Genomic DNA, 16,363 nt, shown 5'->3' with positions numbered 1-16,363 from the left:
AAATTTTCTACAAGATTGGCAAGTTTTCAGAAGACCTTTTTATTGCATTGTTTACATAAAAAGGTTAAAACAAAAACGGCCAAAGCATAAAACGTAAATGTTGACTATGCCCTATGCTTAACCTTTGTAAAAAAAACAGCGTCTCCGGCAAGAAGTAAAGAAGCATGACGCAGCCCCAATGTAAACGGCCTATTAATGTGACGTCAGTGTTGCTGGTCAACCAAGTTTCTTCTATGCGTATGGACTTTTGTATACCATATTTCATTTAATTGATGTTAAATTTTTTGTTCCAAGCTCCATTGAAACATTATTTATGATTTTATACTAGATTGAAATGTTTTTTACCTATTAATGCATATGCTTTGTGTTTTATATATATGTACAGTTATCCCGGTTCTGATACCTATTATTGGAACCCGTGAGCTGAAAAATTTCGTTAATATCTTTTAAACAGAGACTGAGTAGTTTCTTCATTAATGGGAGCCTGATATTACAAACAATATCTCAAGTCTATAATATCCATTTCCCCAAGGTATGCAGATTGTTGCTCATTCCCATCCGCTCTCCAAGCTCATTTCTGCGTTTAATTTGTGAGCCACTATCGATAGTATCGATGTTTTGCTGCTATCCGCTACTATCGACGGTCTATGATATTGCGACTATCATGATAGTATCGAGCTACAGTTGTTGCGCTTTTGATATGTTTGGATTGGCTGCTCTAAAGTACGAAGAGAAATTCGTAAACAAATTGACAGGTGGCATTTAATTTTTACAATGTACAAGTTCCAAAAAGGTTTCAATGGTTTTTTAATAATTATTTGAGCCCGATACTATTACGATAGTATCGATTGTTTTTTCAAAACGATGGGTCGATGGGTCAACTATCAATCGTTTGACAGCTCTAGTTTCCGAAGACAGACAGACCCACAAGATTTATCAATAAAATATACCGCCTGACCCACAGAAATATACCGAAGCGTTATCAAACAGTGTTCTTTTCCGCGGATTAGCTCAATTTCTTCATTTGTTTAAATCGAGGGTGGTTAAGTGGGTTAAGCCTGTGTTTTTTTCATCGGTATATTTAAGCTGTATTTCGGTATTTTTCTGATGGCCAGACGGTATATTTGATCGATACATCCGCGGTCACACTTGGCACAACAACAAACTCAATAAAATTCAATAAAAAAGGCAGAAATCGGCTTTTCTATTAAAATATCAGCAAAAAGCTGCTAGTAAGTGAAAACAAAGCAACTATGGCCAACGTAGAGTCAATGATTGTGGAGGAAAAGACGCAGGTCAAGCAGATCGATCGCGAGAAGGTTTGTTACCCTCCCCCACTGGCGACCGGCTCCAGCGGTCGCAAATTGTGTTTTCTTCCCTTAATTAATTTTCATTGATCCTTTCCATGCAGACTTGCCCGCTGTTGCTGCGTGTTTTCTGCTCCACGGGTCGCCACCATTCGGTGTCGGAGTACATGTTTGGGAGCGTCCCAACCAACGAGCTGCAGATTTACACCTGGCAGGACGCCACACTCCATGAGCTAACGTCTCTGGTGCGGGATGTGAATCCAGATACGCGCAAGAAGGGCACATACTTTGACTTTGCCGTCGTGTATCCCAACTATCGCAACAATCACTTCCAAATGCGCGAGATCGGAGTGACGTGCACGGGCCAAAAAGGCATCGACGACAACAAGACGCTCGCTCAGGCAAAGTTCAGCATTGGCGACTTTCTGGACATCTCCATTACGCCGCCCAATCGCCTGCCGCCCCCAGCACGCCGCCAGCGACCCTATTGATGGGAAATCGGGAATGCTGGATCCCATAATCGAGTATATATACACGCTAATCATTTAATTTCACTTTCACTTGACACTCAATGAAACATGGACATAATTATACGATGGATACAAATAAGACGAAGACTTAAGAGCTGCTTTGACTTAAGGTGCTACTGTGAGGAGCGAGCCTCCTAGTTTCTGTAGATGCTACTGGGACGATTGGACTTCTTTTTGCCCAGCTGCGTCATGTCGATCTCCAGGCCATTGGGCAGAACCGCGCGGTTCTCCTCGTAGTTGATAAAGCCATTCTCCTGCAGCTCCTCATCGTTGTCGCGGGCATTCGGATCGCACCGGATCCCCGTCTCATAGTTGTATTCCCGTTTGTTGCCATCCGGATCGATGTAGCCATATGTGCCCCTGAAAACAGAGAATTATGGATTGTGGGGAATTCCTTTTGCAACCATTTGCAAGTGCCACTCACTTTGTGATGCAGTCGGTGCCGATGAGCTCCTCCTTGAAGGATCCATCGTCGTTCTCGTAGCCCCAGGTGATGCTGCCGTCCTCGTTTTCGTCGCGCCACTTGCGCAGAGTCTGGGCGACTGGCCGCCGGGGACGCTGCTGCTGCTGATGGTCTCTCTCCGACCGCTCGTCTTGCAGCTGATTCTGGTCGATGATGGGACGGGGCTGGACAGGCTTGGGCCTGGGCCGAGGCGCCTGGTGCTGTGCTGGTGGCTCGGGACGCACTGCAGCGGCTGGTCTTGTGCGGATCACGGCCACTCGCTGAGGTTGCTGCTGCTGTGGTGGAGGAGGTGGTGGCGGCGCCGCTACTGTGGGCGTGGGACGCTGTTCCAGGCCAAATCTCTGCGAATTCTCAAAGCGACCGATGCCAAAGTCGTTGAAGGCGGCGGGTCGATTCGATGGCGCAGGAATGGAGGGACGATCGGCGAAGCGTGGTGGAGCGGGCAGGATGGCCGACGGCTGGGAGTCCTCGTTCTGCTGCAGGAACTGCTGCACCGGCGACGGTGACTCGATGGCCTGCTGGCCATTCAAGAAGGCTGCGGCCGCCTGCTGGAACTGCGACTGCTGCGAGTGGGCCAGCTGCTGCTCGCGGAGCAGATTCGGCAGATATGGCTCCGGTTGCTCATCCTCGGCGGCCTCCGTGACCGGGCGCTCCTCGATGGGTGACGATATGCGCTGGGTAACAGCCGGCAGGATGGCATTCGTCTGGCGCAGCGACTGTCCAGGACGACGGACGCGGAGCACGGCCTGTCGATGGGGCACTTGACCGGGCGACACCAAGGCCCCGGGAATGTTCAGACGTTGTGGATAGTTCTGGGCCTCGACCAGAGCCAGGGCCAGGGCGCTGCAAAAGAGCTGCAAGTGGAGCGACACATTAGTGGCAGCGACGACTCGGGGCTGGAGCTATGGCTCTGTGCCAACAGTTGCAACAGAATCGAGCTCAGCCATGCCACACGTGGCCAATTTGTCATCGCATTGCGCCTCCTCTTTTGGGCTGCCCCGCTTAATTAGTGGAGTTTTATATTTATGGGTATGTATGCCTTGTTCCATAGAAGTTTCCTCACTTTATGTACCCATTTGGTGGTGGAAATACCATTTTATTCGCATTTGGTGAATGAAATTGCTGATGGAAGTGGGTTTCGGCTAAGGAAATGTACGAATTTCCAGTACTTTGATCTACAAACAAAGCGAGAATTTGGTACAGCTCCTTCTACAGGAGCTGTAATGGCACTTGAACTCTCAAAGTATTATTATACATTCCTATAGTTCCTCCTTCATCTAATAGTTAGGTGCATGATGCGAGTGTCAGTGTCTCCAAAGTTGCAATTTCTATAGGTTTTCCCCCAATTTTCTGGCACCCCTTTGGAGCCGCCTGATCGCCTCACACCTTTGTGAACTGGTTTCAAAAATTTATACACCGCTTATGTACTCCGGGTACGCCGCCAACAATTTGTAATTGTACGTATAACGTGGTGTGGTGGGGTGTGGTGTGGTGTGGTGGCGGTGCAATAGCTGTAAATGTGGCCCATAAAGCAAATCGCAGAAATCGCTGGAACCCTGCCCCCCCACCGCCGCTGCCGATCGATCATAAAAGCCAAAGACAAACCGAACCGAACGGAACCGAAGCCCAGAGCCAAAGCCAGACCCCAAGCCCAGATATGTTCGTAGAGTTAGAGACCAAGAAAAACATTTCTGTTTTGTTGTCTGGGTTGCGTAATTTGCATTTTGCCACAGTTATGCGACTCTCTTAGTGCGGCATGTGGCATGTGGAAAGCACATTTTTAGTCGCTGATCGCCAAAAGTTTCCGGTTCGCAAAAGAAGTCAAAGTCTAGGACAAGTGACTAGGTGCAGTCCAAGTCTCTGCCGAATGCCGATCTGTGCGATTTCATTATTTTTAATTAGTGGCCGTCGCTGTTGTTGCTGCTGCTGCAGTTGCACAAGGTATGAGTTGAGGCAGAGCCGGCTTATGGCTTTTGGGTTTTGGGTTTCTGTTTCCATCTGGTCACAGATCAGATAACTTTGCTCTACTTTTAGCGGGCTAGCTGTAGCTTATATAAAGAATTATGGCTTTGGGGAAGTAAATAAAAATTCAATACGGAATTACGGCTGCCATTAGGGTTCTTTACATTCGATATGGGGGAAGTGGAAAATTTAAAGATTGGACAATTTTTGGTTTATAATTTTGTAAAGGAACGTATCCACCTATAGGGATATACCAACAGTTTAATCTTGTATTAAAATGTGTAGAAAAATATAGAAATTGTTGAGTAACAGGATATCCCAGCTGAATCGACCCTACACTGATATCTGCACTTTTTTCCATTAGTATATTTATACCGATGTAAAATCCTTTCCATCCTGCCCATGTCTTTCATAATCGTTTAATCTGTTGCCACTTGAATAAACATAGTTATAAATTGATATCCCGCAGCTATCCCAAAAACATGATCTATCTACCTATCCACGGTGCATGCAAATTTTGTTATGTATTCAGTCAACACACATTTTTGTTATTTTTGGTTTTTTGCTTCTCGCATTATTATTATTATCCATTACTTTCCTGTATCCGAGCCATTGGATTGGCTTTTGTTGTGTCTTGAATTTTATGTGCAGCCATTCAAGCCAAACACATTCCAGTGGCGGACTTGGCTGACTGCCCAACAACTACCTGGTCAAGTGAACTACTTGGCTTTAAAATTAATGAAAAGCCAAAAGAGATATAGCCCCAAACATACAGAGAGACAGAGAAAGAAGGAGAGAGCAAAAACAAGGCCTGGCAGACACTTGCAACCTGTACGAGTACTCGTATCCGAGTACGAGTATTTGGGTGCATTTTCTGGCGGGGGAACTTGATTTGATTTAATTGCTTTTATGACTACACTCCGCGCCTCGTCGTTCCGCCGCATGTGGTTTGGTTCAAGGAAACCAGAGCCAGAGACAGCCGAAAAATGGCTGAGAGATCGCGAGGGAAGGTATTCTGCAAGCCAAGCCCAAGACTGTCCCACAGCCGTGGGCGTAGACGACTCATCAAAGAAAGACAACAAAAGATATTCACTTACAAGATTTTGTTGGGGTTGGGCCTCCGTCATTAGTAACAATAACAATAACCTGGCTAAGGACTTCTGTTCTGGCCTTGACTTGGCCATTGACCGAATGAAATCGAAATTTACGCTCCCCATCGAAAACTGTTTTTCTCGTTTCTTGTTTCTCGTTTCTGGAATAGTTGTCAGTGCACTTTCAAGCCGGCTTTCAGCCTCAAATATGTAACACTTTATTCAGAAACGAGTACATAAATAAATTCATATGCTCGTGCATTACGTAATCCTCTCAATACATACACCCCGCCCCGCCCAAAGCTGCGTTTCAGTGTGTGGGTCTGTCTGAGGCTGCTCTGTGTCTGCTGTCTGCTGCCTGTTGTATCTTTGTATCTTTGGGAACTGCATCTGCTCTTGGCTTCGAGTGGAGTGGTGGCATGTGTGCGTGCCAAGAATTTGCATTAAATTGCTGCTGCTATAGCTGCCTTGGGTGCGTTTTTGGGAGCCTCAATCAACTAGTTATTGACCACGGACCAGCAAACGACCTTGGTACAAATAATACACATTATAGCCAGGCCCAGACGCAGACACTGCCAACAGCCACAGCCACACAATGATTTGTCGTGCTCTCCAAAAATTACCGGCAAATTGAGTGTTTCTTGTGATTATCATTTCATTTCATTTCATTTTGTTTCGTTTCGACCAACATTTGGCAAACTCATTAGGCCATATCCACAATTTGGCCAAGCCACAAATCAATCAATCAATGGCATGAAAAATCTTATTAGCAACGCTGATTAATGGGTTTTTCCAGATTTCTGGCAAGGGTGTTGGAAACTATAGAATGGATATATGATATGGGCAATTCTGATAGAAAGATCTTGGATATTCTTAGGACCTATTATTAGGGATCTTTGGACAAAAAAAAAACATGCATACAAATATCCTGGCATATGTAAATGTAAAGATATGTTTACATTTAGCCCAAAAATATACAGATTTTTTATCTATTTAAGACCCTTTTTTTGCCAATTAATTTCGAAAATTATTATGCCTCAAGTCTTAACAATTAATTGACAATTTGTCAGCGCCGCAGCTCAGTAGCAAATTTAAGCCTTTGATAATTTTTTGGAGTATACAGCAAATTGAACTTAAGCCAATTGTGGCTCAATTTTGAGAGCTGATTATGGGGTGACTTGCAGAGGGAGGGCGAGGCTTTGAGTTTGAGGCCCAAACAAACGCTCGTTAAAATAGGTGACCCGAGGGCTTGGTTGAGCAATTCAATTCCCCAAACGGAATTCTTGGGCCACACAGCGAAACAGGTAACAATCGATGAAGCGATTGTATCGCATATTTATGATGCGATCTATAGGTATTTTTATGATTCCAAAACGAAATGAAATGTCAATTGCCGAGAGTTAATTGCTAATTGCCTGCCATTGCATTGAGCCAGACATTGAGGGACTTTCTAGAAAATGCAAATATACAATGAACAAGTGATCTAGCGAACGAGCGTACGAGCGTACGAGCGTACGACTAAGCTGAATATGTCTCAATCGGCGACTCAATCAGCGATTGAATGGCGATCTTAAGCTGCTAACCAAACGACCTTGTCCGGAGTGGAGTACAGAGACATGTTGCATGTTGAATGATTCACACGCATAACTTCTATGACAAAGAACTGTGGCACTTGGCATCCTGGCTGGGAGAACTTACCGCAATTAGTTGCAGTTGCATGATGAATGTGTGCGACTCTTTCTCTATCCAAATGGCAACACACTTCCGGAAATAAATAACTCAAACACTCTTAACACTGAAAGACAGAACAGATTTAACCGCAGGGCAGGGCGCCGGAGTAGTTACTTTTTGGCCAACCGTTGAACGCTCAAATGCTGGGCGCACCAGGTGTGCAGGCGGCTTTATAGGCGGCTCGGCATGGCTGCAAGCGGAGCTTTGCGGGAAAATTTATGTGAGGCGTGTGTGGTGTGGTGTATGAAATGCCGAAAGTAGTGCGTCTGCACAATTAGCTCCGGTTAGCGCATCGCATCTCTCGATGAAGTAATGGGAAAGTGAAGGTGAATGGATTTTGGCACATGAGAATCGCTTTTGTCTGTCAGCTCCGTGGAACGTGATTTAGATTTTAAATTACTTTTACCGCGTGTTGTATGGCGTATGCCCACGAAAATTCAGACAGCTGGCAGCGCTGCTCCAAGCTGAGCTTTTGCGGAATTTGAGCTTTGTTGTCGGCTTGAAACTTAAAGCCCAAGCTATGGAGTTAGCAGAGTCGGAAACCACTGTTAAGTTAGCTAAGTTTTCAACCTTGCTTTCGGCTGGAAACTTGACTATCTGTTATCTGTTCTCTGTTTTTTTTCTGCCTTAGTTTAGTTCATTTAATTATTTCTTTTTTTTATTAAAAACAGACATATTTTTGTATTTCCCAAAAATCATAATTAATGAAACATTTCTTTGTTATCTTTAAAATAAATTCAGCATATTTAATTCATTAGAAATATAAATAAAAAACAAAAATATAAAAACTTAGCTTAGTTTAGTGTTGAATGGGAAAAACTTTTAAGTGCGGGAGCTATCCCCATATATGTGTGTGTGTGTGTGGTTTCAATATATCACAGTTAGACATGTCAAAACGGGAGAGTTAAGATGCCAGATTCCAGCTAATTCACATCCTTCGTCAGGCAAAGGGCAAAGGCACCGATGAGGCCACAAACTCCCATAACATTCAACGGCAGCAGGGCGTTAATGTGTTCCTGGAAGGGCAAGCAAAACGGTGATGATAACTATGGGTGGGAAGAGAGGAAGGAGGAGTACCCACCAATTGCCAGAGGAAGGGCACTAGGATAAGAGCAATGCCAGCGGCTAGGTTGCCCATTCCGACGCCAAAGTTGCGCACAATTGTGGGATACTGCATGGCCGTGTAGGTGGGAATGATGGCATTGTTCGCACCAATCAGACACTTGGCTGCACGGGGAGCAGTAGAAGGATTAGCTGTATGCCCTTGGAAAGGTGGGATGAGACTCACCTATGATGGCCAGGGCTATCACACCCGTCTGGCTGGGCACCAGATTCGTAGCGAGGCAGCAGAGACCCGTCAGCAGCATGTAACCGATGAGACTCCTGCGTATGCCCGCCTTGAGCACCACTAGGATGCTGGTGCAGATGGACAGGGCCTCGATGGTGCCAGCCACGGCATTGTTTATGTAGATGTTGCCACCGAGGTTGCTCAGGTGCAGGGTCAATCCGAAGTAGATGATAATCAGGGTGAGCCAGATGATCAGCGTCAGGCAGGTGGTGCGCAGGTACATTCCGCTGAACACCACCAGCAGGGGGTTCACAGGGCCGCTCTGTTGGGTCTCCAACGAATCCATTTGGGTGGCACTTGTACTGGCATCCTGCACCTCCTCGCTTTTGGCCCCTGGTTGGGGCTGGACCGCCCGTGGCACTGCTGCCTCCAGGGTCTTGCGATAGTTGTGTGGCAGCGTGCCGCTGGTGCCATTCATTTTGGCCGCTCGCTCAATTAATTCGCAGAGTTCATCCAGGCGGCCCTGGGCCAGCAGCCAACGCGGCGACTCCGGCAGCCAGAACCTAAAAAGGCGAAGAAGCGAACAAGAAACGGCATCAGTGTCAGGGCCCCCCGCGTAGCGTATTTATTGGCATTGTGGAATGTTTTTCATTTGATTGCAATTGAAATCCTGGCTACCCAGTGGCTAATGTGTGGCTAATCCCCAAAGGGGCTGCTGCCCCTGGGGCTGCTCCTGTGTGTAAACACTGAGGAATGTCCAAGGATATGCTTTGTCCCTTGGGAATCTAATTGATGCCACGCATTGTGTGGGATTCTTTACTGTTTCTGCTTCGTGCTGTTGTCAATTCATTTTGTTGACTGCCTGCAAAGAATGTGACTGAACGCTTTGAAGTCGCAGTGTGGGTGGCAGAAGGTAAGCCATTCGAAAGGAATAAAAAGGACCTGCAGGTTGAATGGAAACTTAAGTGGAAGCTGGACACATTTGTGGGTTTTCTAGGGGAAAGTATCTTGGATATAGCTGAATTTATCTGACTTGAGCTATAATTTTTGTTGATTGATTGTTCCCTCTCATTGCTGTAGTAATATTTTCATCTATGACTCATCTTTTGGCTATAAATCTCGATGGCTTCTAAGGTATGACTTTTCTTTCCACTCTTTCTTGCTAAATTTCGCACTTAATCGGCACATAATTAAATCCACTTACCACATAATAAGCATAATTAGCCAGGGCCAGGAGATGACCTGCTGTAGGATGCGCCAGTCGCGTATGATATAGGCCAACCCTGAGGACAGGACGTAGGTAATGGCAACGGGCAGAATGTTGAGAATACCGATTATGGTCCGCCACTTGCCGGAGACCAGCTCCACCACCAGCACGAAGCTCACAACAGTCACGGTCATTGATGCGAATCCAATTATAACACGTAGCGACATGAACATGGCCACCGATGTTGAGAAGGCCAAAATTCCACCTGCAACACACCCACATACACACACACATACAGAGAGAGATGTGGCAGAGGCAAGGAAGCGAGAATGTCAGTGGCAAGGTCAGGCACGTAAATAAGAGTGTAAAGTCAATTAAAATCCCAACCCAGACACCAGAACATGCCACAGAGACAGAGAGCGCACAGGACAAATGCAAATGCACATTCTGCTCACTCATCCGCAGGAGCAGGAGCAGGACGAAAGCATCCCTTGCTGCATATAAATGACAATTAGAAAATGAATCCCCAAAAAACCCAAATTGCCATGGCCCATACAGAATCCAAATCTAAATCAAAATCCGGGGACCATCAGGGTCCATCAGCCATGCATTGCACTCACCGAAAACGGCCTGGACGGTAACGAATGCCATTAGGGTGTGCCGCCTCCCAAAACGATCCGAAATCCAGCCACTGAGCACGGCGCCGGCTGCAGCGCCCACCAGGAAGCAGGTCTCCACCAGGCTGAGGATATCCCGGCCGCAGACCAGCTCGAACTCCTGCACCAGTGTCAGGGCTTCATTGTCGAAAAACTCGAAGTTCTGACACTGCCTGTAGCCCAGTTCGCTGGCATTCGTGGGCCAATTTGTCAGCTGGCCATCTTCGACGATCAGTTGGGAGTAGTCCAGGTCCAGCAGGAGGCAACCATCGGGTGTCTGACTGAGTTTACGCCATTCCAGGGGATCCATTTGGTTGAGATTTGCTGGCTGGGCACACCAAAACTCTTTGGGCGCCGTCTATGGGGTTAAAGGTATAGGAAATGGGTTATAGTAGTGGACTCTCTATAGTCTCTCAAATGTAAGAACAGTATGACTCAGTCTCTTGCTTTTCTCTGACTATCTCTAACTATTTTGTTGCCTAATAAATTCATAAAGCTCATTAACTTTTTAAAAGTAAAAATGTTAAAATTATCTCAATGCAATAACTCAACAAAACTCTGTCAGAGAGTTCTCTTCTACAGTTCTACAGTTCAGATCCATAAAAATCCAACTTAAAGCCTATATATCTTTTGTAGACCTTTTCGCAGATATATCTTTTGTAGACCTTTTCGCAGAATTTCAGCCGCAAGTTGTCAAAGAGAATACCAAAATTTTCAAACACTTGAGCAATCGATACACGTTTGCAATTACTACGTGAACTACATCAGACATTAATCCCAATCCCAGTCCCAATCCCAGTCCCAATCCGAATCCCCAATCAAAGTTCGAATAACAAGTTTTTATGTTTGGCAAATGCCATAAATCGAATGGGAGAAAAGCAAAGTACGCGTCTCTGTTGCGTGTAAATTGTTTAAATTTCTTCCGTAGTTAGTTTTTAAAGCTCAATTAATCATTTCATTTACGAGCATGTTTCGTGACAGCCTAACAAACCGCAAAAGTGTAAAAAAAAGATACTCAAAGGAGAAGTGTTGTGCGGTTGTGCCTGATTGAAGATCGAATCAATGTAAGCGGCTTATCAAGGGAGGTACTGGTGCAGGTATTCGGTACCTTCATGGAGGTTATTCACTGCTCCTCAAGGGACTCTCACTCAATTAATTCACTCCACATCACTCACTCACTCGTTCCGGTGTTAGGCAAACCTCGAAACAGGTCGAAGGCCCTACCCCTGCCCCTGCCACCGCCCCGGACTGTGGAAACGCTCCTCAATTAAACATTTAGTATGCTGTAAGCTGGTGAGGAAATTGTTTCAAGTTCAAGTTAAAGTGCCGGGAGAGGTAAAAACAGAAAACATGTTCAATAATGCATTCGAGAGCTCTCTCTCTTTTCCTGTGAGGTGAAAGTGAATGTTCTTTGGTGGTTTATGGGCACATCGGCAACTGTTGATCGCGTGGCAGGCTCAGGCCCAGGCTCAGTCTCTGATGTCATTTGCCGCGTGGTTTGTGGCCGCTGTGGCACTCGTTTCTCTCTGCCTCTCTCGCTGTCGGTTGCCAGCTGTCACGTTTCAGGCATTTGCATGGCGTACAACATACGAATGCACTCGTGCAACAATGGAATTCATTCTGCGTCCGCAGCGTGGGTTTCACTTGTCCGCAGAACCACATAGAGAGGTTTTTTCTAACTACGAGTATTTTATTTTGTTTTTTGATAAATTGGTTTGCAGATATGCACGAGTTGCACCTGATTGCACTTTATTCTAATGACAGGCGTGGAGGCACACTGGGCCCGATGAACTCTTACTGATGTAAGTCCCTGCTTTTATTGCACTTTAAAAGGGGTGGGCTTTGAGTATCGAAGGGTGACTCGGAGACTGTGCTATTACTCATTGGGTCAAGAACCTTAAGGCGCTATGCAAATCTTGGCTTAATTATCCAACGATTAACTATTGTTTCTGTGACAATACATGATCTGCGAGTATTGTTTTGTGATTGGAAATTAAGTATCCGTCATGGGTGCCAATTTGCATTGAATGTGCGGTGGCGGCCGCTGCTTCGATTGCTGAAAGAATGTTGCAGTTGTCAGTGGTAGAAGTTTCCTGTCTGGGATTCCAGAGAAAAAAAGACGTCACTCTCTCTCTCTCTGCTTTTATTCTGAGCACTTGAACCAATCGATTGATTGCTTATAGTTAAATTTTCTCAATATTTGAATGGCTGATGGCTAATCGTTAACTTAATTGTTACAGGGCCACCTCGCTTGACCCCTCAGGTGGGAAAGTATTAAAATCCAATTCCGATTTCGTTTCGCTGCAACCAGTGTGCCGTGCCGTTCCGTGCCGCCCCTCCCTGACAGTGGGCCCCTCTCTGAGTTTCTATACTCGCCAGTGTGTTTGCATTTTATTATTATTATTGTTTAATTAATATATTTAGACAGTTTAGCGGTCAATATTAGCCTCAGGTACGAGTACGAATCGGAGTCCGAGTCCGAGCGTAACCTTTCCAGTCTCAACCTTGGCTGGGGCACACACAGAGCCGCGCCAAGACTCAAGCAACACCTGATATGGATCAGAGTGTGGCATGGGAGTGGAGGTGGCAGAGTGGCAGACAGCTAATTGAAAACTCTTGCTCTTGCCACCAAACACGGCCAGACTTGTGGGAAATCTTATTGGCATGACTTCTAGAGCATAAAGATGTCATCTGCCGGCTTGCAGAGTGTGCAATTTATGGCTTTGAATATAAATATATATAAGATTATTCACAAAAGCAAAAACACGTTTTGCCTGAAAGCCAGTTCATATATTTGTTATTACTCCACACTCTGCTTTAATTTTGTGTGTCAATAATTAAGCAAAAAGTGCACACAATTAAGCTGGAACATTGGGATACTCTTTAGAAGGGGGTATTTGTACCCACACTGAGGTTGGCTTAGTGCTAGAGAACTAGAGCTTTAGTTGGACAGACTTTTAGTGCTAAAACTGCTGCAGTTTCAGAGTTCTAGGGGGTAAGAGCAATGGACTAAACAAATTCAAAATGGAACAGGTTCTGCCGAAATTCCTTGCCTGAACTTTGCTTAATGAAATTGTATCTTTCACTGATAAAAATGTGCGAGTGTCTTCACACAAACACGCACACACGCATACAGTAGTAGGTGCCGCAATCTTTCAAAAGAATGCAAAAAAACAAGCAACAGGTTTGTGCGTCTGTCCGACTGGCAATTACTCGCATTCGGCACATACTCGTACACCCTCCCGAATGTTATCAGAAGTACTACAAGTACGAGACAATAGCTGATAACTGGCATTGGTTAGACAAAAGCCTCGTCGTCATTTGTGCTTGAGTTTAGTTGAAGTTGTCGTTGTCATTGCGGCGACTCTGTCAATGATGATGGGCCACATGCAACCGTTGGAGCGCAACGACTGCAGAAAGCTGCCCAATACCAAGACCTAGACTGCAGCACACAGCAGGTGCTTGCTGCACCAGCTGGTTGTCTAAGGCCGATCCGATTCGATCAGTCGAATCAACTCAATGCGGCGACTCACCTGGAACACATAGATGAATATGTGAAATGTGCAGATGGCCTGGAAGATCGAGAGCAGACAGCACCACTGCCCCTGCCAGTGGCTCATTTCACCGAACAACCGCTCCAGCAATGTCGTCTGCAGCTGGTCCAGCTCCTCCAAATCTCTGGGCAGGCGAGGCTGCAACATGGGCGAGGCCTCGCCTGGTGGCAGCTCTGTTAGTTCCATTCGAATCTCGCGGATAATTGCAACCGTTTGCGACTTGTGATGCAAGTCAACTGAATTAGAATGTGGACTTGCAAAATATATTCCACAAAATGCCAATATTCAAATGCAAGTTTTCGGCTGTGAGGTGTCGACTGGTGACTCTCAGCCGCACACACACGAGAGTCTCGGCTTTACGCAGGCGCGGCGTTTATTCAGATTCCAAAAGGGGGCTACTCTGTGATAATGGCCCAACAAGTGGCCAGATGGGTACTTGTCTGATTACGCCAAAGTACGTGTTAACTTTTGGGCTAAATGAATCATTAAAGAATCACTTTGATGACCTTTTTTTAGGGAGTGCCTTGACCTACTCCTACCTCAAGGCTGCTGCGGCTGCTCCACTCACTGAAACTACAACTCGAATGACAGAGATATCTCTATTGGAACGATACCTTTTATAGTTCTGCGAATCTCTGATACAGATACGCAGTAGAATATCTTATCATTTGTCTAACGTATGTGCAATATCAAGTGAGATTTTCATCAGATTAAATTCCTGCAACATTACTTGAATTCAATTATGGAATTACAATCTATTTTAGAGCAAAATCAAGGCCGTCAAATCAATAATATCTGAAACAATTAAGCAGATAAGATTGGGTCTACTGTCTGGGTCTATTTCCCTATGCTTCAATGACAATTGGCCCATAAACTGATTTGAAAGCCACGCAATCTTCCATCTCTTTGATGGATAATGATCGAGGAACCGCCCATGACCAATACCCCACTTTATTAGCTGCCAATTACTATGATCATCGTCGGGCAAATGACTTCTTGGCTTCTTGATTGACTCTGTTGCAATTTGCAGCGAATCCAATCCCTCGACTTATCTATTACCCTCTCTGTGATTCCGTGTGTGTCAAGGTGGTGTGCGGTTTTTTGTTTTGTTTGGGGCGGCCCATTAGCACGCTACTCGATGATGATTATCATTCATTATTATCGATTGGCGTGCACTCGAAGCGCGCAATTGAGGCAGGCAGCAAAATGATGCGCGCACGCAACTGCATCCCCCACCCCACCCCAAGCCCATCACACTGATAAATGGCTCGTCAAATGCAAATGATGGAGATGCGTAGCATAGCCTCAATGGCTGGTCAAAAGGTGCACGAAGGTCGAGAGCATTACGAGTGGGACAAACACACACAAACACACAGTTATTCACGCTTGAAAACCAGGTGGTAAGTGTGTTTGAAGTACTTGCCAAAATGCTGCCCAAATTGACACATTTCTCAAGTGCTGCTGCTGTTGCTGCTGCTGCTTATCAATTGTTTTTGGGGGAGAGGCCGTGAAATATTTTCCACTGAATGCTGGTCAACAACTGAGTCGTTGATAAGAGTTTGCAATTGCTGTAACCAGTTAAACAATCTCTACGACAATTTATGCTCCAATTTTTAACGCCATGGGGGATACATTGCCACTGGGCAGCCAATTAGCTCGAATATGGCTACAAATATTACTGCAAATCACTCGCACCGCACACTTTCCAATCCCTCAATCAATTACTCAATGTTTTCTTCCGGTCTAAGCCCCGTGCTGGCCCCAATCCGAGGCGTGGGGAGAGTGCGAGGGGCGGTATTTGATTTTCTGGCGACTCAATCAACTGGGCAAATATTTGGCCATAGAACCGAAACTGAAACCGAAAACCGAGACAGCAAACTCACCTGAAAAACGAACATGAACAGCTGAAATGTGATGGGCAGCTGGAATATGCAGAGCAGAAAGGTCCAAAAGAAACTCCATCTGGTGTAGTGGCCCAGGAAGTTCGATATCACATCACTGTCCACATCCTGGCTGAGGTCTGGGATCTGCCTTGGATCCTGCTGGGGCGCACCAGGGGTGAAGGGTGCTGGTACCACCTTCTTCAAGTCATCCGAGTAGCGGCGAAAGTCCAATGCTATGACACTGATTTCCGGTGTGCCAGGCGCTGGCTTTGTCTCGCGATAGCCGCCATAGAGGTTCGCCTCGATGTTGCCCCTGCCCTTGTTCAAATCGAAACTCAAGGAACCGCGACGCAGCACACCACTCATATTGGTCACTCCACTCTATCAAATACGAGTATTTGTACCGAAACTCTTTGGCTAACTCTTCGCTGCTTCACTGGCTGATCGATTGGGAAACTCGGGAAAGCGTCGACGATAGATAGGATCGGTTTTTGTCGCTCAGCTGTTGGCGTCGATCTAAATCCGTTAAAAGTTCGCGCGGCTCTGTTATAAGCAGCTGCAGCGGCAGCAGCAGCGTAAGCTACGAGCGTACGGTACAGGTAAGAAAAAGCTGCACGTAAAGCTCCCTCCCCCTGAAGCTGAAGCTTTTGCTTGAATGTAGAGGTGGGGCATGGATCGTGACACGATGGGC

At 45.9% G+C, this 16,363-nt stretch overlaps 3 protein-coding genes across 3 annotated transcripts; 1 reads left to right on the top strand and 2 right to left on the bottom strand.

Moving 5' to 3' along the window:
* Nucleotides 1-1,059: 1,059 nt before the first annotated feature.
* Nucleotides 1,060-1,929, top strand: LOC111070142 (histone deacetylase complex subunit SAP18). Its single transcript, XM_022360482.2, has 2 exons — nucleotides 1,060-1,319; nucleotides 1,412-1,929. Exons 1-2 carry the CDS (start codon nucleotides 1,254-1,256, stop codon nucleotides 1,796-1,798), a joined length of 453 nt encoding a protein of 150 aa, XP_022216174.1. The 5' UTR covers nucleotides 1,060-1,253; the 3' UTR covers nucleotides 1,799-1,929.
* On the bottom strand, nucleotides 1,837-7,239 carry LOC111070140 (bromodomain-containing protein 4). The gene is made up of 3 exons (XM_022360481.2): nucleotides 7,052-7,239; nucleotides 2,262-3,154; nucleotides 1,837-2,197 (listed from the first exon to the last, which is right to left on the bottom strand). Exons 1-3 carry the CDS (start codon nucleotides 7,070-7,072, stop codon nucleotides 1,972-1,974), a joined length of 1,140 nt encoding a protein of 379 aa, XP_022216173.2. The 5' UTR covers nucleotides 7,073-7,239; the 3' UTR covers nucleotides 1,837-1,971.
* A 626-nt stretch (nucleotides 7,240-7,865) lies between these two features.
* LOC111070018 (organic cation transporter protein) lies at nucleotides 7,866-16,204 on the bottom strand. Its single transcript, XM_022360314.2, has 6 exons — nucleotides 15,673-16,204; nucleotides 10,200-10,593; nucleotides 9,577-9,844; nucleotides 8,373-8,935; nucleotides 8,166-8,311; nucleotides 7,866-8,100 (listed from the first exon to the last, which is right to left on the bottom strand). The coding sequence occupies exons 1-6, from the start codon at nucleotides 16,036-16,038 to the stop codon at nucleotides 8,008-8,010; spliced, it is 1,830 nt and encodes a 609-aa protein (XP_022216006.2). The 5' UTR covers nucleotides 16,039-16,204; the 3' UTR covers nucleotides 7,866-8,007.
* Between the last annotated feature and the right edge of the window lie 159 nt (nucleotides 16,205-16,363).

Source organism: Drosophila obscura, unplaced genomic scaffold, assembly GCF_018151105.1.
Source record: "Drosophila obscura isolate BZ-5 IFL unplaced genomic scaffold, ASM1815110v1 contig_4, whole genome shotgun sequence".
Taxonomy (NCBI): Eukaryota; Metazoa; Arthropoda; class Insecta; order Diptera; family Drosophilidae; genus Drosophila; species Drosophila obscura.
The sequence above is the reverse complement of the archived record's forward strand: the minus strand, read 5'-3'. Positions and strand labels throughout refer to the sequence as shown.

Coding starts and splice junctions, on each gene's coding strand:
- LOC111070142 (XM_022360482.2), top strand. CDS start 1,254: ATGGCCAACGTAGAGTCAATGATTGTGGAGGAAAAGACGCAGGTCAAG. Junction 1,320..1,411: donor AGCAGATCGATCGCGAGAAG/GTTTGTTACCCT, acceptor CTTTCCATGCAG/ACTTGCCCGCTGTTGCTGCG.
- LOC111070018 (XM_022360314.2), bottom strand. CDS start 16,038: ATGAGTGGTGTGCTGCGTCGCGGTTCCTTGAGTTTCGATTTGAACAAG. Junction 10,594..15,672: donor TGTTCATGTTCGTTTTTCAG/GTGAGTTTGCTG, acceptor TTAACCCCATAG/ACGGCGCCCAAAGAGTTTTG. Junction 8,936..9,576: donor CTAATTATGCTTATTATGTG/GTAAGTGGATTT, acceptor TCGCCTTTTTAG/GTTCTGGCTGCCGGAGTCGC.
- LOC111070140 (XM_022360481.2), bottom strand. CDS start 7,072: ATGCAACTGCAACTAATTGCG. Junction 3,155..7,051: donor TGCAACTGCAACTAATTGCG/GTAAGTTCTCCC, acceptor CTCCACTTGCAG/CTCTTTTGCAGCGCCCTGGC. Junction 2,198..2,261: donor GGCACCGACTGCATCACAAA/GTGAGTGGCACT, acceptor CTCTGTTTTCAG/GGGCACATATGGCTACATCG.